Source organism: Ctenopharyngodon idella, chromosome 18 (genome assembly GCF_019924925.1).
Source record: "Ctenopharyngodon idella isolate HZGC_01 chromosome 18, HZGC01, whole genome shotgun sequence".
Lineage (NCBI taxonomy): Eukaryota > Metazoa > Chordata > Actinopteri > Cypriniformes > Xenocyprididae > Ctenopharyngodon > Ctenopharyngodon idella.
In genome coordinates, this window is record NC_067237.1 from 14,000,894 (window position 1) to 14,026,942 (window position 26,049).

The 26,049-nt window shown below is 35.7% G+C and overlaps 1 protein-coding gene across 2 annotated transcripts in view; it reads left to right on the plus strand.

The window, feature by feature from the left end:
* Window positions 1-26,049, plus strand: part of LOC127500057 (AT-rich interactive domain-containing protein 3B-like) — a 62,106-nt gene that overhangs the window by 1,433 nt on the left and 34,624 nt on the right. For both annotated transcript variants that reach the window (XM_051870935.1, XM_051870934.1), the window contains exons 2-3: window positions 2,206-2,769; window positions 25,888-25,962. In XM_051870935.1, the coding sequence (XP_051726895.1) occupies window positions 2,206-2,769; window positions 25,888-25,962 (639 nt within the window). The remainder of the gene's footprint in view (window positions 1-2,205; window positions 2,770-25,887; window positions 25,963-26,049) is intronic.

The following is a 26,049-nucleotide window of genomic DNA, read 5'->3' on the forward strand; positions in this document are numbered from 1 at the left end:
TGTCTGTATGTCGGATCCATATTTTGCAGGCAGAATTGTCAATGGATGTTGCATATTTCATGCTTTCAAATGTTGAAGTTTGAGTAAATACTCCGTAAAATACATATTAATTTAAATTCGGCCATTTGCTCTGATTAAACGAGCTTGTTCTCTGGATCTCAGTATAAATATCAGCCATTAAAAACCCATTTTAGTATTAATAATTATCATGATAATTAACGGCAAGGAATTTATCAGCCCACTATAAAAAGAGAAGTTGCATTTTTATCAGTGCATCTGTATATGTGTCAGAAATGTCAGTGTATTTTAATTATAATTCACATTCTAATTGCTTCCAAAACTATCAGGACTCAACTGTGTAAAAGTTGCATGTTTATTTTCAATAATTGCAGAATTTCTTAATATCAAATGAAGATCCATCGCTGTGATCTTCATGCCAGACTCCAGTATCTCTTAAACATTGTATTATCAAAACAAATTTCACCCTGAATCCATTTTAGAGTTTTTATCCAAAGCAAACTTTTTCATATAGGTTGTTGTTAAATTGCTCTTTTATAGTATTTCAACATGTTATTCTCCACGAAAATCGCCAAGGAAACTGGCAAGATGTTAAAACACCAACCAACCAAAATTATCAATTATTCTTTTGACTACATTTACATGTGCAATAATAATGTGATTATTTCCAATCATCAGAATAACTTAATCGCAGTAAGATGTTTACATCTCGTTTACATGCAATTTTCATTATTCTGATTAAAGAATTGTGGTTATTTTTACCACCATTATTCACATATGCACAGCGCAAACAGTGCACACAGATTTGTTCTTTGGCGCCTAAAATGTCTCCATTTCAATGTCTTTAACCATCAATAGGCTATACTGAATTATATTCATTCTGAATACTTCAACACCCCAAAAATGCACATGCACACTTTGTTCAGAGTGGAATACATGCGATTAAAGTGTTTAAATGCCTGTTTATTGCAATTAAAATCATCATATGCCATGTTTTACTATGATTATGGTTGCTACGATTATGAGCTTAAAGGATTAGTTCACTTCAGAATTCAAATTTCCTGATAATTTACTCTCCTCCATGTCATCCAAGATGTTCATGTCTTTCTTTCTTCAGTGGAAAAGAAATGAAGGTTTTTGAGGAAAACATTCCAGGATTTTTCTCCATATAGTGGACTTCACTGGGGTTCAACGGGTTGAAGGTCCAAATGTCAGTTTCAGTGCAGCTTCAAAGAGCTCTACACGATCCCAGACGAGGAATAAGAGTCTTATCTAGAGAAACCATCGGACATTTTCTAAAAAAAATAAACATTATATACTTTTAAACCACAAATGCTCGTCTTCCACTGCTCTGTGATGCTCCACGCATTACGTAATCACGTTGGAAAGGTCACGCGTGACGTAGTCTTTGCACGTTCACTTTGTAAACACTGGATCGGTACTTCCACCTACGTCACGCGTGACCTTTCCAACATGATTACGTAATGCGTGGAGCATCACAGAGCAGTGCAAGATGAGCATTTGTGGTTAAAAAGTATATAAATGTTTATTTTTTTTAGAAAATGTCCGATGGTTTCTCTAGATAAGATTCTTATTCCTCGTCTGGGATCATGTAGAGCTCTTTGAAGCTGCACTGAAACTGACATTTGGACCTTCAACCCGTTAAAGTCCACTATATGGAGAAAAATCCTGGAATGTTTTCCTCATTTCTTTTCCACTGAAGAAAGAAAGATATGAACATCTTGGATGACATGGGGGTGAGGAAATTATCAGGAAATTTTCATTCTGAAGTGAACTAATCCTTTAAAGTGTTTAAATCAGCATACACCATGTTTTACTATGATTACGGTTGCTACGATTAAGAGCTTAATTGCATCAATTTGATCGAATTATTGTGTTTACATGCCTAAATCTCATTATAATCTCATTATGAGGGTGCAATGCTAACTTGGTGACATCGGCAGAATTTGCAACAACAGCCAAATGTTCATGTTTGCAAAACAAAGATGCGTGCACATGATCAATGAAGGTGAGATTCTGCGAACTGACCCCAAAACATGCTTATGTTTCCAAAACATTTGCAGCTTGAATCAAGAGAAATGACATGAGTTCAGTGAACGCTGAGTTACGCATTTAAAGCTCTTGGAGGGACGTGTTTTAATTTGAGCGTTTGTCTCCGTCTCTCAGGAGGCCGGATTGGCGGGTGGCTTGAAGCTGGAGGCCATGATGGAGCAGCTGCAGCGGCAGCAGCAGGCGCGTCTGGAGATGGAGCACAAGGAGCGGAGGCTGCGTGAAGCTCACATCATGTACGCGCAGCAGGTCGCGGCTCAGCAGGCCATTCTGGCCGCCGCAAGGGCTTCTGGGGCTGGATTCATGAGCGGCGGACAGCTGTCTCTGGTCTCCAATCAGAGCAGCATGGACTCTGAACACGAGGAGGAGCGAGGCCGGGATTCGGATGATGATGATGATGATGATGATGAGATGATGGAGGGCGATGAAGGCAGTGAGGAAGACGACAGGCCGCCGTCCGGGCTGGAGTTCCTCAGGAAGCAGACGCTGGCGCTGCAGCAGGGAGCCGTACATCTGCCTGGACGCCCCATCGCGAGCTTCTCGGACCCCACCAAAAGAGCCCCGTCGCCCGCCGTCAGGGTCAAACAGGAACCTGAGGACGATCTCTCGCCCGTCGGCCGGCCATCGGCGTCTTCTCCTAACGGCCAAGCGGATTGGAGCTACGACGATCATTTTAAAGCGGTAAGAGAGCTTGTGTTATCTTGACAATGATGTTCTTCATCATTTTTGTCTTGTTTTCCAGTACAAACATCTAAACATTCTTAAATCAAGATACATTTACTTGAGAAACTAAATTTTGTTAGATATTAAGTCTTTTTTTTTTTTTTTTGGCTGAAAAATGTATTGAAATGAAGTGAGTTTTTGCTTAGAACAAGAACAAATATCTGCCACTGGGGTCAGAATAATAAACTTAAATCAATTATTTTTCTGACCATTCACGATGTGTCAGAACTACTGCAGTTCCAAGAGTTTATATCCTCAAATTCAGAAATTATTTGTTAAATGCAATAATGTTTCAAATAAATATTAACTACTATTTATAGTATATTAAACTGAAACTTTATGCCACTTTGTTTGATTTTACACGACGAAGCTTTTGTAACATTTTTGCTGGTTTGAAACTCAATGTGATCCCTACGGAAGAGGATTAGGGCAAACAATAATAAAAAAATAAAACCATCTGGAGTTTAAAGTCATTATAATGCCAGATTAAACTCGTTAAATTTCTAGAAATAAAAGTCGAGAAAAAACGCATGGTTTTATTTAGACTTTTTTCACTAAAATTTAACGTTTTTGTTCTTGAAACACAACAACTTTATTCTCAAAATTTAATGAGTTTATTCTCAACATTTTATTTCAACTTTTTTTTCTCCCAATTTATCATGTTTTTTCTCGAAACACAACAACTTTATTCTCAAAATATTCTCTACATTTTATTTAGACTTTTTTTCTTGAAATTTTATTCTTAACACTTTATTTCGACTTTTTCTCAAAATCTAACAAGTTTTTCTTCTTGAAACATGACTTTGTTCTCAAAATTTAATGCTTATTCTCAACATTTTATTTTGACTTTTTTCTTAATTTAATGCATTTTTCTTGAAACACGACTTTATTCTCAAAATTTAAAGAGTTTATTCTCTACATTTAATTTAGACTTTTTTCTCTAAAATTTTACAAGTTTTTTTTTTGAAACGCATCGACTTTATTCTCAAAATGTAATGATTTTATTCTCAACGTTGTATTTCGTCGTTTTTCTAGATATTTAACGAGTTTTGTCCCAACACAATGACTATTCTCAAAATGTAATGATTTTATTTTCAACATTTTATTTAGACTTTTTTCTCAAAATTTAACGCTTTTTTTCTCGAAACATGACTTTATTCTCAAAATTCAATGAAAAATGTTTATTCTCAACATTTTATTTTGACTTTTTTCTTGAAATGTAATATGTTTTTTCTGGAAACACAACGACTTTATTCTCAAAATTTAATGTTTATTCTCAACATTTTATTTAGACTATTTTTCTCTAAATTTATCAAGATTTTTCTCAAATCATAGTGACTTTATTCTCAAACTTTGAGTTTATTCTCAACGTTGTATTTCGACTTTTTTCTAGAAATGTAACGAGTTTAATCTTGCATTATAATGACCTTGATCTCATTTTTTGTTGTTTTTTTTAATTCCTTGTCCCTAATCCTCTTCCGTAGAACCCAGCATTATTCTTATTCAACAGCAAATGAACATCATTTCTATGTTTGTTTCCGAGCAGCAGGCTGAATGTTTCGGAAGCGCAGTAGTGTTTGATGAGTCAGTGTGTCGTCGCGGTGGTTTGGTCATGATTTCTCCCTCTCGTCCTCTTTGCACCTTTCCACACGTGTTTGTGTTTGGTTTTAGCTGTATCGGCCCCTCAGGAGAAACATCTGCTCCGATCCGCTGCCGTTCTGCTCGCCGCGTGCGCGCTGGCACGGAGCCGGACACTTCACTTGACTTATTTGTTCTCTTACGCTCCTGCCAAATGCTGAGTCGACTTTGGCCAGCGTCCAGACTGTGTAAAGAGACATTTGGCCCAATTTTGTCAGTTAACACGTGGGAGTGTTTGTGCACGCGTGTAGTGGGCGTGTGTTACGAATTGCACAGTAGCCTCAGCGCTCTAGGCGTGATCTGCAGCATAATGCAAGTTTCCTTCAAAATGCCTTGATTTTAATGGGAATGCTGCATCAGAAGGTTTTGTGAAAGTGATTCTCTGACATGCAGCTAAAACCTGAACTTCAAATGCAATGCATTCTGATGTTTCCTTTCCACAGTCCCAAAATGCACTCTTTGAACGCTTCTTGAAGTATTTCTAGTGTGCATATCATCATGCAATGCCATTTGCAACCATTTTGCTTCCATGATTTGACATGTTTCAGAGTAAAGCAGAATAAATACATTTTACATTTATGCATTGTGATGGAGCAGACTTGATTGATGCACTGGTGAATCGATTACAATAAGACCAGAAACATGAATTGAATAGACAGTAAATCAAGTCAGTTTTGATTTCAGGTGGACTGTCGACTGAATGTGAATCTGTTGACGTCTTGCTGTGAGCGTGAATCAGCTGATCTGTGCACATGAAGAGCCTCTGATGTGATTAAAGGGCTGTAACTGCTTATTTATAGAGACAACATCCATTCTACCTTTCCAAGATAGAACAGCAGTGTGGAAATGGACAGAGAGACAAAGATTCAAGTCCTACTTATCATTTTGGAAGTCAGAATTACGATGCAATGTGCTTCAAGCTGATTTTGATTGAATTTGATGCATTGAGCGATTTCATATATCTTGCTTTTTTCACTTCTCAACAAACACGGGAGGCTTTTTAGTGCATAAAAAATGTAAACGACACACATTAAGTGTGTTGGTTATGCATTGTCATTTTCTGTGGCTGCATGACAGGAAATGTAGTTTTGTTCTGCAATCATGTGGCCTCATAAAACCAGATGAGTAGTATCTTCTGGCCAGATCCATATGCATTTAATCGTTTGCAAAATACATGCAAAATAAATTCTACAGTGACTCTTAAAACTTTTCTCCATGCATCTGTGATTCAAATTCATCAATGCATATTATTCTGAAGAAAAAAAATGGACAAAATCAAGTCTGCTAAATGCATTAATGTCAAATGTAATGTAAATATATTCTGCTTTATTTTGAAAATGCTTGCAAATGCATTGCATGTTGATATTAAGAGCATCTGCACACTAGAAAAACTTCAGGAAGCATTTGAAGGATATGGTTGTGGCATTATAGTGGTGCACATGTTGCTCATCTGATCTCATAGATGTCATCATTCTGACTTGAAGACAACAGAGACAATGATTCTGATCTGAAGGGTAAAACGCATTAATTTCACTAACCCTGATCAGACTGTCAGTGATGAAATCCTCATTTCATTGAGAGGAAGAGGAAATACAGATGGTCAGGAGGGGAGGGCAGCGTCATTGTGCTGAGAGATGCGTCCGTCTCTCTCTTTGTGTCCTGTCTTTTATGTGCTCTGTCATTATGTGTGGCCAGCGGTGTATAATGACACCTCTTCATGGCCGGCAGATTCAGGTTGCGTGGTTGAGGGGGGAAGGTTCAGAGACAGCGGGACGACGCGCTCTCTCGTTTTAATGGTATCTCTGTGAGTTTTAATGACAGCTGCTGTAAATTCCTTTCTGAAGTGAACAGACAGGATGTCGTGTTCAGATGTTCAGATGCTTGATTGATCTATCAGAAGACTGAAGTGTGTGTGTGTGTGTGTGTGTGTATATTTATATATACACACAGTCAAACCAAAAATTATTCAGATATTTTTGGTATGTTTACTAGTGTGTTCAGGACACTAGTTCATTAATGTAAGTGAGGATAGCAAAATAAAGTAAACTGTGACATATTATACCCAAAAATTCTTCATGCAGTGGACTACCAGTAAAATTTGAAACCAAAAATTATTCAGACACTTTGACCTGACTATGTTTTGCTTAAGTGTTATCTGACATAATTTAAGATTTTTTTTTTCTGACACAGTTTAACTATGAGAAGTTAGAAAGTTTTTTTTTAATGTTTGTGAAATAAGCCATTTCTGCTCACCAAGGCTGTATTTATTTGATCAAAAATACAGTAAAAACAGTAAAATATTTTTTACAATGTAAAATAACTGTTTTCTATGTGAATGTGTTTTAAAATATAATATATTTCTGTGATTCAAAGCTGAATTTTCAGCATCATTACTCCAGTCTTCAGTGTCATGTCACATTCAGTGGAAAAAGGGCCAATTTTTAAAGAACACTTTATTTCAGAAAGGTTCTATATAAGGAGAAATGCCTTAAATGATTGCATAATGCTTTCATATTTAATGGATTAATTCAAATTTTCTAGTGAGAAAGTATGTTTACGAGCTGTTTAATTCATAAAATTAAATCAAAATAAAAAATGAATTAAAAAGATTAATTAAAACTAAGTACATAAAATGATCCCATCATGGGAAAAGGTTCTACATATGAAGCGTCTGACGAACCCTTTAAGGTTCTACATATGAAGCGCCTGATGGAACCCTTTAAGGTTCTACATATGAAGCGTCTGACGAACCCTTTAAGGTTCTACATATGAAGCGCCTGATGGAACCCTTTAAGGTTCTACATATGAAGCGTCTGACGAACCCTTTAAGGTTCTACATATGAAGCGCCTGACGAACCCTTTAAGGTTCTACATATGAAGCGTCTGACGGAACCCTTTACGGTTCTACATATGAAGCACCTGACGGAACCCTTTAAGGTTCTACATATGAAGCACCTGACGGAACCCTTTAAGGTTCTACATATGAAGCACCTGACGGAACCCTTTAAGGTTCTACATATGAAGCGTCTGACGGAACCCTTTAAGGTTCTACATATGAAGCGTCTGACGAACCCTTTAAGGTTCTACATATGAAGCGTCTGACGGAACCCTTTAAGGTTCTACATGTGAAGCGCCTGACGGAACCCTTTTAGGGTTCTACATATGAAGCGTCTGACGAACCCTTTAAGGTTCTACATGTGAAGCGCCTGACGGAACCCTTTTAGGGTTCTACATATGAAGCGTCTGACGAACCCTTTAAGGTTCTACATATGAAGCACCTGACGGAACCCTTTAAGGTTCTACATATGAAGCGCCTGACGGAACCCTTTAAGGTTCTACATATGAAGCGCCTGACGGAACCCTTTTAGGGTTCTACATATGAAGCGTCTGACGAACCCTTTAAGGTTCTACATATGAAGAGCCTGACGAACCCTTTAAGGTTCTACATATGAAGCGCCTGACGGAACCCTTTTAGGGTTCTACATATGAAGCGCCTGACGAACCCTTTAAGGTTCTGCATATGAAGAGCCTGACGAACCCTTTAAGGTTCTACATATGAAGCGCCTGACGGAACCCTTTAAGGTTCTACATATGAAGCGCCTGACGGAACCCTTTAAGGTTCTACATATGAAGCGCCTGACGGAACCCTTTAAGGTTCTACATATGAAGCGCCTGACGGAACCCTTTAAGGTTCTACATATGAAGCACCTGACGGAACCCTTTAAGGTTCTACATATGAAGCGCCTGATGGAACCCTTTAGGGTTTTAAAATCTTTTCTTCTAAAAGTGCAGTTTTCAGTTCAATAATCAAGTGAATGAACCATTTTCATTCAGCTGAACAAGAATCAGTGAAAGATTCAATTCAACAAATGTGAGAGGTTAATGACTCGTGCGAGTGCGTGTGTTGTGGGGGTTTTGTCAGTGATGTATGTGTTCTGACCTCACTCCCTCCGTCCAACACAGAGTAAATAATTGTTAAACAAGGGCTGGACAAAGGTGTCGTGTGCTCGCTGTGGTGGGAGGGTCCAGCGATCTGTGGGGGCCGCAGTGGGACGTCCAGGCCAGCTGACCCCGGTAATCCTCCGGTGCGTCCCTGGGGTCCAGAAGGGCCGGTCTAACGCTTGTCTTCCTCCCTGCCCCCCTTCCTAATCCGACAGTGATTAATAGGGTTTTAATAACACCGACTGAATGCATCCAATCAGAGTCTGAAGATGAACATGCATGATGGTGATTGTAGAGCAAATGCGGCTCTTTTGTTGTACTTCCAGTTGCAAACATCAGATTTGTGGTCAGTACTTGACCATCTCTGCTAATGATTGATAGTATATAGACCAGCATCTGACCATTTTGACACTAATAAAAACCATGACATGATCTAGTGAAGACTACTTGTATTATATCATCACTGGTTATTGTAAAGTTCATATAGTTACGTCACCTCGAGCTCAGGCTGGTGCATATTTAATCGTCACGTCACCTGCGCAGGGTGGAAGTGGGCGATCGTGTGGACTAGTCTAGCGCGGATCGATGTGGATTATGTAAGCGCTGACTGAGGGAATGATTGGCCTCATTTACGCCTCATGCATTATGAATGCAGATCCTCACGTGCGCTTTGAGTTGCATTAGTTGATCCGATGGAGTCATAAGTGAGGTGAATCGAAGTTAAAGGAATTTTACTTTCGGATACTTCAATATTGTTTTTGTAAAGGTTTATTATTTCAAATTAACTGATATTTTTCATTTATTTACAGTCTGTCTTTTCTGTTCTGTCTCAAGCACATACTGCAGTTAAAAGCTGATCTATTATTTATTCAGCGTCCCTGTCGATCAGGCATTCTAGACGGATACCTTGCAGGCGACAGTGACTCTTGATGCATATAATATATATATATATATATATATATATAATGTGCTGAAATGGATTACAAAGAATTTTCATTCAAAAGAACCATCATTTTGACTAAACATGTTTGGGTATATATTTGGAGAGATATATATATATATATATATATATATATATATATATATATATATATATATATAATATATATGCACTAATTTAACAGTAATCAGCTATAAATATTGATGTTTTAATTTTTTTACTTAAACATAAACAGGCAGTTAAAAACATGTTTGAGTGATGAACTAATCAACTGCTGATGTTTACGCAACTTAATTGTCAATTAAAAAAGCACTTATAAGGCATCAAAATTCACAATGTTGTTCATTTTGTAGCACCAACAAAATTATATTGAATATACTGTTAATATTCAATATATAACGCAGCTCTACAAGCCCTTAAAGATCTTTCAGGAGATATTGTGTGTTGTGTTTGGCTCCTCAGCAAAGTTATTTTAGTATTATTTATATAATATTATAGTTTCAGAAAGTCATGGCAACTTATGTTTTACATTACTTTAACTAATCAAAATAATTTAAGCAATTTCAACTTTTTTATGTTATGTGAGATTCATCTAAATTTTTTAAAGTCAGTTTAATATAATTTAAATTGAAATGACTTGTATGAAGTTGACTATACTTAAATTTAAGGGCAGCAACTGAATTTTTAAGTTAAAATCGGTGGAAATTTTTATTTCCATCTCCTTCGTCTTCATTTTAGTTTAATTTTTAATTAACTTTAAATTTATTACATGCTTTTGTCATTGTTAATAGTTTTTGTGTTTCTAAAATATTACTATTTAGGTTTAATTCATTTTTATATCTGTTTTAGTTTTTATTTCCAGTTAGTAATTTTAGTAAAATAAAGTTTTCATTTAATATTTATATTTTATTTTATTTTAAATATTTTTATATTTTTTAATTAATATATTCAATTATCTTTTATTTATCTGTTTCCATCTTTCATATTAGTTTAATTTTTAGTATTTTTGTTACATGCTTTTAGGTTTCATTTATATTATTTCTGTTTTACTTTTAGTTATTTCCAGTTAGTAATTTTAGTGTTTAAACTTATTTCAGTTTATTGGCAAGGCCACATTTCTAATTTCCGTTTAGTTTAATTTTTTCTTCTAATATTTATATTTTGTTATTTCAGCTTTCAGTTAACCAAAATGTTTTTAATAGATTTAGTTTGAGTTAATGAGAGTTGTATTTGAATGCTTTATTCCTCCCAAGAGCCTGTGGCAGGGCTGAACACTGTGTTTACGCTGTTTAATTGTGTGCTACACTGAGGGATTGTGGGTTGTTGATGTGGGTTGATGTTATGTGGGCCCAAGGTTTGCGTCATTAAACGTAATCCTCCGACGGTTGTGTTTGTGCAGGTCTCTTTCAGTGCTGTTGATGTTCAAATGGATCACTAGCACACTGCATACTGCACAGACGCTCTTTATACTGTTAAAATGGTGTGTGGAACAATAGGCGTAATTATGCTACTGTTACTTGACCTCGTCTTAATGCATGTTGAGTAACTTACAAATAAAAACAAGCTAATTTTAATTCACCTTTGTTTAAAAAAAACAAAACTTGCTTCTGTTCATTCAACAATGAAAGATCCAGTACAGGAATACAGTGTGCTCTGTTGTGTACAGCACATTTCTGCAAAATGCATTAATTTCTGCATGAATGTTACCATTAGCAAAGTATGTGTGTGAGTGTTTATGGTGTGTGTGTGTGTGTGTGTGTGTTTAGGGTGTGCTTATAGAATCCAGGCTCTCACAGTCCAGTGTTGAAGATTCCGCTGATCCAGAAATAGAGCCGGTGAAGGTGGGGGAGGGTCACGCTGGAAGTGTCGCCCCACCCAAAGGAAACATTCCAAACGGAATTACAGAGTCAAGTCCTCAAACATGACAGATTCCCATCGGAGAATCGCCACTCCTTCTGTTTTATGTCACCGCATGTCAATAAAAGCTAGAGTAAGATGAGCTAAAGATCAGGAGAAAGACGGTTTCTGACACTGTTTCGAAGACCTTTACAGTGAAAAAAAATCCCACAGATGCACATCAAAAGAAGGAACCGGGCAATATCTGATTTAAAGGAAATGACTTCCAGGGGCATTTTTTTTACCTTTGTATGGGCAGTTTGTATAATTAGCTTGTTTTTGTGTTGTCTATTATATCAAATACTTAAATTTAACCAATTACTTCAATCAGTCAGAATACTAGAGAAGCTTGTTTCTGCCACGGAATAAAAAAAACTTTTTATTTCTCAATTCTGAGAAAAAAGAAAAAGTTTGCAATTGCAAAAAAAAAAAAAAAAAAGTCAGAATTGTGAAATAAAAAGTGGTGGAAACAAACTTCCATAGTTTGATACCAATATAATTAAATCAACAAAATCTTTACACTGCAAAGCTGTATCAGAAGCTGCATCTGACATGGCATTTATGTTTATTTTATTACTCATGGAGCCACATTAAGATCTCCATATCTCTGGGATTGAATCCTTGAGGGCCTTTAAAATTAAGATTCGAAAAGAAAAGTTTGTTAAGAACCAGAATCTAAAAGGATATTAAGTTATCTTTAACACTTCTTGAGTTACAGGCATGCAAACTTGAGGCACAAAACACAAGAAGTGCTTCTTTCCCATTTTTGAACGGTCACTGTTGGCATATAATGAAACAAAGATTGCTAAAGTCAACAGATTTTATTAATAGATCTACCAATCTCTGTGTAGAAATAAAATAATGATGCTGCTATCTTTATAAAGCCATTTTTACACCCCTCTAATTTGGCTCCAAATCTCAGGTGAAAATGGTTGTTTTGACACCCTCTACAAAATAGTGGATTACTCAGTAAATATACATCTGTGACATTTAATATTTTGACTTTCATCACTATTTATGTTTGTCTTTCTACAGAAAAAGATAAAAAAAATCAAACATTTGAGGCCGGGAAGTTTCTGAATTTTGGTTTATTTGACACAGAATGACCCTATAAATGATAATAAAAAACAGGAACTCATTATAAGGTAGGGCTGCAAAAATCATTATTGTCAATTATTGCTCTTGATATTGTAATAATTATTATTAATGCCGAATATGATTATTAATAGAATACATAAGCATTTGTTTGGGGAAACAGCGCGTCACAATATTCTGCTACACAGAAAAAACAAGCTAAGAAACGTTTATTGCTTTTTATGCAAAAACTAATTTTCAGCGCTAATTGAAACACCTCTGATTGGCCAATGCGTTCATAAGCTCAACAGAAACATGCGTGATTGGTTATAATGCTCAACACTGCTGCAAAATAGATCTAAATGTACACCTCAATCAACACTTTTCTTTCATTTTCACTGTAATTGCGTCATTTTTTTAATTGTGCACAGGCATTTTTCTTGAATTTGAGGGCATTTTTTTGAGTTCGTGGCATTTTTGCCCAATTTTAGACCTGAAGATCACATAAATACGAGAGTGCAAAAAATGCAAAGATTTAGTTTAATGCACAGAAGCAGCTAGCATCACACTAATATAAACAAAATCCCTGTATGTTGATTTGAACATGTTTTACTGTGTTGAGACACAGAATTATTCAGATGCACGTCATATCGTCTCGCTGAGATGTGCAGAAACCTGCCTGTGATGTCGGCTTGACCTCTCGCAGATGTTTGCTTTGCCTTGTGCGTCTTGAATGTGACTGTGTGAATGATCGAATGAGTGACTGCAAAAACCTTTGGCGTGAGGGAAAAGAAAAGATCATAAACTAGATTTTTATCTAATCTAGTTTTTTAAATGAGGTGCAAAACACACCACCTGCACGAGTGCAACGGTGAGGGATGATTGTGATATTGAGTTCTGCTTTCTACTCTGAGCAATAGAAATACAGATGCTTGCCTTTACTAACCATCAGTCCTGCATTTAAGTGCCTCTATTATGCTTTTTCAAATATTACCATACCTTTCATGTAGTGTGTAATATAATAGTTTTAAAGATGATCAAAGTGCACAACCAATGAAGTTTTCGTCTCCTAAAAGAAAGAATCGATTCTGAACTTCAAAAAAAGGAGTCGTCAGTAATTCAGTCTCACTTCCTGTTGCGTAGGTTTGTAACTAATTTGCATAATGCCAGCCTCTGGTCTTCATTGGCTGAACAGCGTCTCTTTGCCCCGCCCTCAATCACTGTAGTTGTATCTGAGACTGGAAGAGTTTGGTTCGTGTTGTTCATGTTGAGAAGACGCTGTTTTCTGCTGGCAAAGCAAATCCACTTTGATGAGATTGATATGGTAAAACTGACGCCATCTTTACTGTTCGTATCACTGTGAATCAAGAGCTGAGATTCAGATATGATAATGAGCATTTGGTTTCTGACCAATCACAGCAGAGCAGGCTCTGAGAAAGGCGGGGTTTAGAGAGACTGAATCTTTGATCGAAACGTTTCAGACACTGAGAGAAAAGAGCTGATGCTGCATTGGATATTATGAGAAAATTAAAGTGTTTTTGAACTTTGATGCATGTAAAGGACACTCCAAACCTTTAAATAGCATAATAGGGGCACTTAAAAGATAACTAAAGCATTAACATTTTTATAATACTTTGCTGCTGTTTTGGCCTTCGTATCTAAAGCTCAAAGTCTGATGTAAATTATGTCTGTTTATTATGGTTGACATATTAGTTTCTGAATCAACCCTGAATGAAATCACATGATCCCCAATGTGGGAAGAGATACTGATGATGGTGGTAATATGATCAGTCACAACACACACACACACACACACACACACACACACACACACACACACACACACAGATTCACTGTTAGTCTAATGCAGAACTATTTAGAGCAGCTGGTTTGCTGCTTGTTTACCTGGTTAGATGTTGAACATGCAATTGAATTTCGAATATTTAGATATTGAACATCGCAGTTGAATTTCAAATATTTAGATATTGAACATCGCAATTGAATTTCGAATATTTAGATATTGAACATCGCAGTTGAATTTCGAATATTTAGATATTGAACATCGCAGTTGAATTTTGAATATTTAGATATTGAACATCGCAATTGAATTTCGAATATTTAGATATTGAACATCGCAATTGAATTTCGAATATTTAGATACTGACCATCGCAGTTGAATTACGAATATTTAGATACTGAACATCGCAGTTGAATTTCGAATATTTAGATATTGAACATCGCAATTGAATTTCGAATATTTAGATATTGAACATCGCAATTGAATTTCGAATATTTAGATACTGACCATCGCAGTTGAATTACGAATATTTAGATACTGAACATCGCAGTTGAATTTAGAATATTTAGATATTGAACATCGCAATTGAATTTCGAATATTTAGATACTGAACATCGCAGTTGAATTTAGAATATTGAACATCGCAGTTGAATTTAGAATATTTAGATATTGAACATCGCAATTGAATTTCAAATATTTAGATATTGAACATCGCAATTGAATTTCGAATATTTAGATATTGAACATCGCAATTGAATTTCGAATATTTAGATATTAACCATCGCAATTGAATTTCGAATATTTAGATATTGAACATCGCAATTGAATTTCGAATATTTAGATATTGAACATCGCAATTGAATTTCGAATATTTACTGAACATGCAATTGAACATTCAGGAATATGCAATTGAATTTGACTCAAATCCACATTCATATTTGTGACAAATGTGTTTGTTTTAACCAGTTTTCATGATCTGAATTGTATGACTTTTCATAGGTGAATGACTATAACCCTGTTTTTATTTGGATTATATGATCTGGATGCTCCGTTTTCAGCAAAAATGTAAATAAATCAGCAGAAAAACGTATCTATTTTATATAGTTTTGATTTTGAGCTTTTACTTGTGAGTTTTTAATAACGTTTCTATGCCAGAGCATTAAAATAACCTTTTTCCAGTATGATATTTTCAATGATTAGATTCATTAAATTCATATTAATTGAAACAGAATGTATTTGTAAAGCTCTTTTCACAGTACACGTTTCAAAGCTGCTTTACAGAAAATCATGATGTTAATGTTTATAATATCTGATTATCTTCATGCCTATTTATTTGTATTAAAGTTTTAGAAGTTCATCAAACTGTGAGAGAAGTGCATGATGGGACTGGCTGGTGGCGTGTGGCAGCATTCAGCAGTGGTGTGTGAGTGAACTCGAGCGTCTGAACCTGAGCGGTGTGAGCGAGCCGCAGTGATTGTAGTTTCTCTGCTGTTGGTTTGGCGCGGGTCCAGATCAGTGGCTGGAGGAGTGGCTGGCGCGCGGCCACACACTGCGGCGAGAGTTTTATTTCACTCTCTGCTCTGATGCAAGCGCTGCCCGGTCGCCACTTTAACACGTGCCAAGAGTGGATTCCTGCCAAAACTACCTTCCCAATCCCAGACCGACTCATTCAGAGACACACAGAGGTGTGATGAACGTCATTATCATCTGAGAACTGATTCTCTGAGCCCGTAGATCTGATTGATTGCGTTTGTTTTGAATATTGCGTAACAGTAATGCTCCACTTCATTACTCTGATGATGGCGTGACTCAGACTGCCTCGATTACACGTCTGTGAGCTTCATTTGCTTTTCATTTGGTTGTTCTGGCTGTTTGTCAGAGATTTGAACATTTAATTTTAGTCCTAAATCACTTTATTATGACTTACAAACTCATAGTAACAGAACCCGAGGGCAGCGTGACGCTCTGTCTTAGTGAACTTGTATGTGAGATGCCCTTAAGTAAAGCGTCTGATTTACTCTTTGATTTTCTCATTATTTCATAACTTCATACTCATGATAGAGATATCTTGCATGATTCTTGTTGAAGCAACTGAACTTTTAATTCTTTTGAATCAACAAATATTTAGTTCTTTTGAATCATCAGAAACATTTAGTTCTTCTGAATCAACAAACATTTAGTTCTTTTGAATCAACAAATATTTAGTTCTTTTGAATCGACAGAAACATTTCGTTCTTTTGAATCGACAAACATTTAGTTCTTTTGAATCGACAAATATTTAGTTCTTTTGAATCGACAGAAACATTTAGTTCTTTTGAATCGTCAAACATTTAGTTCTTTTGAATCGACAGAAACATTTAGTTCTTTTGAATCGACAAATATTTAGTTCTTTTGAATCGACAGAAACATTTAGTTCTTTTGAATCGACAAACATTTAGTTCTTTTGAATCGACAGAAACATTTAGTTCTTTTGAATCGACAAATATTTAGTTCTTTTGAATCGACAGAAACATTTAGTTCTTCTGAATCAACAAACATTTAGTTCTTTTGAATCGACAGAAATATTTAGTTCTTTTGAATCGACAGAAACATTTAGTTCTTTTGAATCGACAGAAACATTTAGTTCTTTTGAATCAACAAATATTTAGTTCTTTTGAATCGACAAATATTTAGTTCTTTTGAATCATCAGAAACATTTACTTCTTTTGAATCAACAAATATTTAGTTCTTTTGAATCATCAGAAACATTTAGTTCTTTTGAATCAACAAATATTTAGTTATTTTGAATCGACAGAAACATTTCGTTCTTTTGAATCGACAAACATTTAGTTCTTTTGAATCGACAAATATTTAGTTCTTTTGAATCGACAGAAACATTTAGTTCTTTTGAATCGACAAATATTTAGTTCTTTTGAATCGACAGAAACATTTCGTTCTTTTGAATCGACAAATATTTAGTTCTTTTGAATCGACAAATATTTAATTCTTTTGAATCATCAGAAACATTTAGTTCTTTTGAATCGACAAATATTTAGTTCTTTTGAATCAACAAATATTTAATTCTTTTGAATCATCAGAAACATTTAGTTCTTTTCAATCGACAGAAACATTTAGTTCTTTTGAATCGACAAATATTTAGTTCTTTTGAATCGACAGAAACATTTAGTTCTTTTGAATCGACAGAAATATTTAGTTCTTTTGAATCGACAGAAACATTTAGTTCTTTTGAATCGACAGAAACATTTAGTTCTTTTGAATCGACAGAAACATTTAGTTCTTTTGAATCGACAGAAACATTTAGTTCTTTTGAATCGACAGAAACATTTAGTTCTTTTGAATCGACAGAAACATTTAGTTCTTTTGAATCGACAAACATTTGAATCGACAAACATTTAGTTCTTTTGAATCATCAGAAACATTTAGTTCTTCTGAATCAACAAACATTTAGTTCATTTGAATCAACAAATATTTAGTTCTTTTGAATCATCAGAAACATTTAGTTCTTCTGAATCAACAAACATTTAGTTCATTTGAATCAACAAATATTTAGTTCTTTTGAATCGACAGAAACATTTAGTTCTTTGGAATCAACAAATATTTAGTTCTTTTGAATCATCAGAAACTTTTAGTTCTTTTAAATCGACAAATATTTAGTTCTTTTGAATCATTAGAAACATTTAGTTACATTTTAGAAATATTAGTTACATTTAAATATTAGTTACATTTAAATATTAGTTACATTTATTCTGAGTTTACAGCAGAAGCACATGTGTTTTGTAATTGAAGCCTGTTGTGTGTTAGTCATGTAAGTGTTTGTTTGGAGCGAGTGATCGGTGTGTTTCAGTAGTTTGTGTTAGTAATGTAAGTGTTTGTTTGGAGCGAGTGATCGGTGTGTTTCAGTAGTTTGTGTTAGTAATGTAAGTGTTTGTTTGGAGCGAGTGATCGGTGTGTTTCAGTAGTTGGGGTTAATCGTGTGTTTCAGCAGATGTTATTTCTGCAGACGCGCAGCCGGATCAGCAGGTTCCTCCAGCTGTCGGTGGTCTCGTCCTCATTGTCTGTCGTCTTTGAACATTCGTGCTTCATGTGTGGGCTGATGTTTGAATGTTGGAGATTTGAACAACTATTTAACAGGCAAATAAGAGCGATGCATATGTGACGCACACCAGTGCAAGAGCTTTAGAGTCCAATCATGCGATCGCTCTTATTCTGCATATGTTTGCTCAGGGTTTTGCCGTGACCGTGCAGCAGATGTCATGTAATCCGTCACTCAATAGACGGAGTGAAATCATGTGAATCACTAGAACCTCGTCTACAGATAATGAGCCGCACATGAAATCTACAGCCAAAAGCTTATATTTAGTTTTATATAAATTAAAAAAATATAAAACAAACAATGCTATCATAGCAATAAATAAAAATTTGTTTGGTTTGTGTGTGTGTATATAAACTAAATGTTCGTCGATTCAAAAGAACAAAATTATTGTCGATTCAAAGTAACTAAATGTTTCAGTTGATTCAAAAGTATTAAATGTTTCTGATGATTTCTTTTGTTTTCTTTTTCTTTCTTCTTTTGCTTTCTTTTTTACTTTCTTATTTATTCAGTATCATAGTTTGTAATGTTGTTATTAACTTCTGAACTGCTTTCTTTTCTTTTTTCTTTTTGTTTTGCAGTCTTTGGCGGTGTAAAATGATCCATCACAACAACCTCTATATAATATACTTTAAATGTTTTATCTAGTCAATTTCTTGAATTTCCGTAACAGAAAACTGAAAGGTGGAAGACTGTAGGTCCTGAATTTCTGGCACAATCAGGAAAAACCTCTTCTCGTGTCGTTGGCGTTGTGTTGAATTACCTGCAGCGAAGGAGAGGTGAAATATCTCTGACGCTTCACCGCGTGCCGTTTGTGTCGTGAAATCAACAGTCGCCTCACCAGAAATAACCGAAGGCTCAGCGCCGGCCGCAGACAGCTGGCCACAAATGGATCACGTTTCAAGACTAGTTATGCAAAATCTGGGCTTGTCCTTTTTTACTATATGGAAATTAATACACCCCTCATTTGGCTTATCAATTGTGTTTAACTTATTTGATTTTTGGGTTGGGTTGGTGTAATCTCTTTGTCAAATTAGATTCATTTGGAAAATCAAATTTGTCTGTCTGGTTGTCGCTGGTAAACAAAGATGTGGTGTAAACAGTATTCACAGTTCTGTTATTGATATTCATCTGTGACTCAACTCAGTAATTGCGGTATTAAATGAATGAGCTGATAACTACTGCTGCTAATAAATGGGCTGCGTTCCAACCTGCTTCCGCAGTGCACACTACAACCCACTTCCTCCAAACTTAAAAGCAGATGTCAAGTCATGCACGTGTGTGTCGGGACGGGGATCGTTCATTGTTTTATTGTTGTTTAATGCAGTAATATGTTTGCTTTCACGTTCTTATCATGGGCTGTGTTCTAAAATCTAGTGAGCTACCTACATAGGCAGCATTTTAAGGCATCACATGAAGTTAATTAAGCCTTCTAAGATGCCTTGTTTTGCAGAAACTTTAATCCTGTGATGCATTGCAAAAATAGAGATTACTTCGTATTGAAAGTTTTTGCTTAATTTTCTGTTGTTCATCTGTGATTATTTGTATGCTTATTAGTGCATCTTATTGTTAAAGTGGACCTATAATGCCCCTTTCACAAGATGTAATATAAGTCTCTGGTGTCTCCAGAATGTGTCTGTGAAGTTTCAGCTCAAAATACCCCACAGATCATTTATTATAGCTTGTCAAATTTGAGCAAAAACACTTGTTTTTGTGTGTGTCCCTTTAAATGCAAATGAGCTGCTGCTCCCGGCCCCCTTTCTAGAAGAGGGCGGAGCTTTAACAGCTCGCGCTTTGGTCGCTCAACAACAACAAAGCTGGAGAATCTCACGCAGCCAAAATGACGACGGTGTTCAGCCTTACGTTGTTCAAACCGGAGTCGACACTGATGGAGAGACTCGGGAAGAAGTTACAACTTTTAGACGTTTCTGAATGGTTAGTGGATAAATTTATATAGTTGCTGTGGAGTTGATTCAACTCATTAACTAGCATGTGCCGTCATGTTAATCTTTTGTGCAAATCAAGCATTCGTTTGTGAAGCAGTCCGGCGTAAAATGACGGCATGACAACAACACTCTACTACAACAACTTTTCTTCTTCTCTAAAGGAGCCCAACATGGCCCCGCCCCCTTTGTTGCATGTTCTCGGGGGCGGGGTTTATGTAAATTTTAGGGTTAGTGATGTCACAAACCTGGGAAGAAGCTCGTTATACCAGCCATTTGTTGTAGTCCTTAAACAGCGAATTCTTTAAAAGAAAATATCTCCCTTTGCATTGAACTTTGAGTGTCGTAACTTTGCAGATGTTGTTTATGCTCAAACAGCAACATTACACACTAACTAAAGTTAAAAAAGTGAATATAATCAACCACTCCTTTAAAGCTATTAAAGTTATTCAGTCAAGAACATTGAGTGATTTTCTCTTTCTTTTGTTGTTTGATTAACATTAATGACGGACAGCTGCAAGTTTATTAGGCTACTGTCACTTTAAGACTGAATGCACGGATCCAATACACTGATACACATCTGATATTCTCCCAACTGTTTACATTCACTTAACACATAACCGACTGTGCTTACATGAATACTCACCAAAACAGACATTTTGACAATGTTGTGTGTATTTGTCTGTTCAAGCGCAAAAAGACGTGAAAGAGCTCAGTTCAGTACTTGTGCGCTATCTGAGAGGCGGCTTTCTGTGTGCGCAAAGAAAAACTGACTGCATTGAGCTCTCTTTCGCGTCGTCACATTTTTTCACATTTATCCATATTCTCTTCTCTTTCTCTCAGACATTTACATTTTTGAACGTTTTATAAGACATGCCGCAAGTGTATACCAACTTATGTCCTGCCGGGAAGATCAGCACGTTACCGGTCAGATGTGCGCAGGACATCAATGCTGGATCTCTTCCCAAATCATCCCTCCCTAACATTTTCATCTCGTTTTTATTTGTTGACGAAAAGGTCAATAGATTTTCGTCATAGTTTTTGTCTTTAATCTGGTCTTTATTTAGTTATTGTCTCTTTTTTTTTGTTAGTGAAAAAAATGTAATTGACAAATTATTCATCAACGAAATTAATACTGCATAGAAGAACCATTTTTTTGGCTCCCCAAAGAACCTTTCAGTGATCAGTTCTTAAAAGAAAAATTTCTCAGTGTGAAGAACATATCAATAATCTAAAGAACCTTGAGTGGTTTCATGGAGGTTAAAGGTTCTTCATGGAATCATCAATGCCAATAAAGAACTTTATTTTTTAAGAGTGCAAAACATCAGCAAGTAAATTAAACATAAAATTTTGAAGAAATAGCATTTTCTTGTAAAATGTACTCCAAGAATCTTTGTTTTATGTACAACTTCAGAAAAAACACAGTGTAATTGTTGCATTGAGCAGCATATGATGTGCCCATATAGAGTGTTGGACGCGAGCACTTCACTGATGTTTCGATGCAAATTCAGGAGAACAACGAACAAACACCGAAGCGTCTTCACGCCGGAGGGCAGTTTAGAGAGACGTGTGTAACGCAACCCCGTGTGCTGATATCGATTAAACATTTGAACGAGCATCTTGAGGGAATATGACTGTCATCAATGCTTCTCCTGTGGTTTTATGATTTGAGTTCTTCATGTTTGATTCTCAGGAACCTGTTCCAGTGCTGATGGTGAAAAACTGCCTAAGGCTGCGTCTTTATAACCTGAAAACATTGTTTGAGTGATCGTTGAAATACCTGAAATTGGGATCCATCGCTTTGGCACATTGTCATTTTACTATTGTGAAGTGGTCGCATATGAACAGCATATTTAGGCAGAATCTAAAACCTGAATAACAGGACTGCTTCACAGCCTCGAGGAGGTGCGTCCTCATGCTGTCATACAATAGACACCAGTTTTTAGGACCTTTATTTTTACGAGTGTAGTTGAAGTTGTGTGTGTGTGTGTGTGTGTGTGTGTGTCAGTGGGGGAGGGTTAGAGGAATGTTGTTCAGCTGAAGTGAATCTTCTGAACAAATGCTGCTGTTTGATCTGGTTGTGTTTGTTTTGGCTCCTGCAGTCGTTCTGTTGATGTTCTCGTTCACACGTTCAGTGGGATTAGAGTGATTGAGTGATTCTCGTACAGCCGTTATCGGATAAACCCGCGTGTTTTCTGTGCAGATGATTCTGGGCGGGTCCAATTATTTGATGTGGATTGAAATTGACTCACTTTAATACCCCGACAAGGGGGTTTCCAGAGCCACACATGCTGTTTGGGGTTTTTTCAATGCTCAAATAAACACCCATAAATTAGCTTTTCTTCTCAACCCTCTCAGCATTCCCCTTACTGATCAACTGATTACGTTTATGCATTTTGCAGACACTTGCATTGCATTTAAGGCTTTTTTTTAATCAGTTAATGAATTCCCTGGGAATTAAACCCTTGACATTGGCGTTGCAACCGTCATGCTCTAAAACACAGACAGCAGCAGGAATATTAGGCTGCTGTCACTTTAAGAGCGAATGCACTGATCCAATATACTGATACACACGCGTTTACTTTCTCTAGTGTTTACGTTCACTTCCGTCTCAACACATCCAGAGTTCCCCGGCTCAAATTTTTGATTTTGTTAATATTTTTTTCTGTAGAAAGACAAACATAAATAGTGATGAAAGCCAAAATATTAAATGTCACAGATGTATATTTACTGAGTAATCCACTATTTTGTAGAGGGGGTCAAAATGACAATTTTCACCTGAGATTTGGAGCCAAATTAGAGGGTGTAAAAATGACTTTATAAAGTCATTATTTTATTTTTATGCAGAGATTGGTAGATCTATTAGTAAAATCTGTTGACTGTAGCAATCTTTGTTTTATTATATGCCAATGGTGACAGTTGAAAAATGGGAAAAAGCACTTTTTGCCTCAAGTTTGCATGCCTGTGACTCAAGAAGTATTAAAGATATCTTAATATCCTCCAGATTCTGGTTCTTAACAAACTTTCCTTTCGGTATCTTCATTTTAAAAGCCCTCGATGGTTTAATCCCAGAGGTATGGAGATCTTATACGTTCACACGCTCTAGAAAGAGAGAATGAATGATATAAAAACAGAGGATTATGACTCAACTTGATGGAGCTCCAAACTCAAAGCGTGCGGAGCGAGTTTGTCTGGATTTCAGAGATTGGTCTGATATTTGAGACGTGACGCTCCCTCTGATTCCTCTGCTGGTCCGAAGTAGACGTGTGGTTTTCTTTTGTTTTGTGGTCTCGCTCTGGTTTGTGTGATCTCTCTGTGACCCAGTGAAACGTGTCCGAGAGCATCAGAAATCAGAGTTATTTTTGACTCTTATGTAGCTGTCAGCGATCCTCTCGCGTCCCGCGGTAATATGATTAACCCCCGCTTACTGTAAACCTGCTAACGGATTTAGACGGACGGGAGAAACAATAGAGCTGTCAGGGAGAAAATCAGGATCGGGTTGAGTTTTTAGGAGACTGAAGAGAGAATGGAAACATTTCTTGCATCTGTATTGCTCTTAATTACAACTATTTTATGATTCAGAGCATTTATTGGTTTGTTTTATGAAATCATCTGCCCTTAGACCCTTTTTTAGTTTAATACTTGATGATTTTATATTATGGTGAAGCAGGGATCAGTTTTCAGTACTCTTATCTTTTTTTTAATTAATATTTTTAATTAGTTTTCATTTTAATATTAAAGTTTTTGTAGTATTGCTATGTTTTTTCCATTTTTATTATTCATTTTTAGTTTTTTTATGTCTGTATAGTTTCTATTCATTTTTAATTCAGTTTTAGTTATTTTAGTACAATGAAGTAAAGTAATTTTTTTCAAAGTTTTTAAAATAAGTTTTTTTTTTTTAATATTTTATTTCAGTTAACGTTTGTTTTATTTAAAGTAACGTTTTTTTTATTTTTTTTTATGCACAGCACTGAAAACCTGATTTAAAAAAAAAAAAAAAAAAATTATTGCAATCGCAATTTCTATCAGAAAATCTATATTTGAACTTTCGAAGCACTTATTTTGTAAGATTGACCCAGAAAAACATTTACCATTTTTTGTACAAGTACGTTTAAATAATCATATTATCTATTTGGGTCAATGACGTGGCGGGTCATTTTTTTTGTCAAAAAACAAAGATATGACATCCAAAGTATGTACGGTAGTACAACTAGATCTCTTTTATTGAATCCAAAAGGTTTTAATTATATTTTGCTACATATAAAGGTATTTTAAAGATTTTGAAGTGTCAAAAGGTCATTCGGTTTAACCGTCCAAAGGTCAATACAGTAATTTCATTTTTGATTAAAATATCTTAAAATGTAATAAATGTATATATTTTTTATTCTGGCATGATTTTATAACATTATATATCAACATAGTGCAAAATGGTATTAAAATGATATGTAGAAGTCGTTGCTTTCTTATGAGAAAGAATGTCCAGAAAAATTAATTTAATTGATGTCATTCAGAGTAACCAATATAAAGGGACCATTTTGGATCAAGTCATGCGGTCAGTATCATGTGACAGGATGTGACATCATTCAGACACCTGCAAATGACCACGTGGTCGTGAAAGCAAAGTAACTAACTCTCTTTTAACTATTTGAAAAATTCATATTTTCACTTGTTCATACGCATGTCCCGAAACATCAGGTCATTCGGTACAACCGCTATAAAACATGGAAAATGTTGTAATATTTTAAAAACTTGTACTAAATATAAAATGTTTGATTGTCCTTTGCTAGCTAGCTAGATATCAGCCTGTTAGCATTGTTTGAAAATATCGTCATTCGGTGTAACCAAAAGTGTCATTCGGTAAAACTGAAATTTTTGTTAAACCAAATGACTTTTTTGGTGACAATTTTGTCCATCTTGTAAAAAATGACAAAAGCAGTGTTAATTATTTATAAAAACCACATAATCTCATTGTTAACACTTAATAAAACTTCGAAATTAATTATATCTCCATTATGTTTTTTTTTTACACTTTTAAAAACCTTATTCGTCAATGACCCAATTACAAAATTGCTTAGTCTTTTTTTAGATTGAATTTCATCAAATGTTTGCATTTATTGTGTGTTGAATCTGTATCAAATAGCCAGTGAAGCTGATATGGCAATAAACAATACTGCAACAATTCACAGCAACTCTAGTTTTACAGCGATTAACTCCCATAATGCCTTTAAAGCTGCTGCGGGACAGAGAGAGTGTTTGGAAACAGTCAGTGTTTGTTCAGGAGCCTCAGAGTCACGTCAAAACAATCTTCTGTAGTTTGATGCATTTGTCTTCACATATTGTCAAGTCACCTTTATTTTTATAGCGCCTAGAAATTGTTTCAAAGCAGCTTCACAATAATAAATAGGAAAGTATGAGAATTACTGATGCAAAAGTTCAAATTCTGCTGCGAGATTATAGTGTTGCTATTCATTTCAGTGTTGATTCAGTTCTGTTCGATCATGTCTGTTCCTCACACATCAATGCTAAAATATAAAGGAAATAAATTATGTTATTTTCTGTGCATTTGGAGCAGATCTCTGAGATGAAGTTCATGAACTTGGCTGCCTGTTGCATGTGTGTGTTGGAGGTCAGAGGACGTGAGGGGAGGATGAGTGTTACGGGAGGAAGACACAGAACTTTATTTATTATTTCCTGTTAATTGACACCTGTGTGTGTGTGTGTGTGTGTGTGTGTGTGTGTGTGTGTGTGTGTGCAGAACGGCGGCGTGTCCTGGCCGGATGATGTGGATGGCGCTCGTGGGAGAGGAGAAGCCTCCAGAGATTTCGCCAAGGTGAGTTCATCCACACGTTTGTATAGTTATTATATGATTTACTGAAATCTGTGTTTTAATTGACCAATTTAATAGTAAAACTTTACA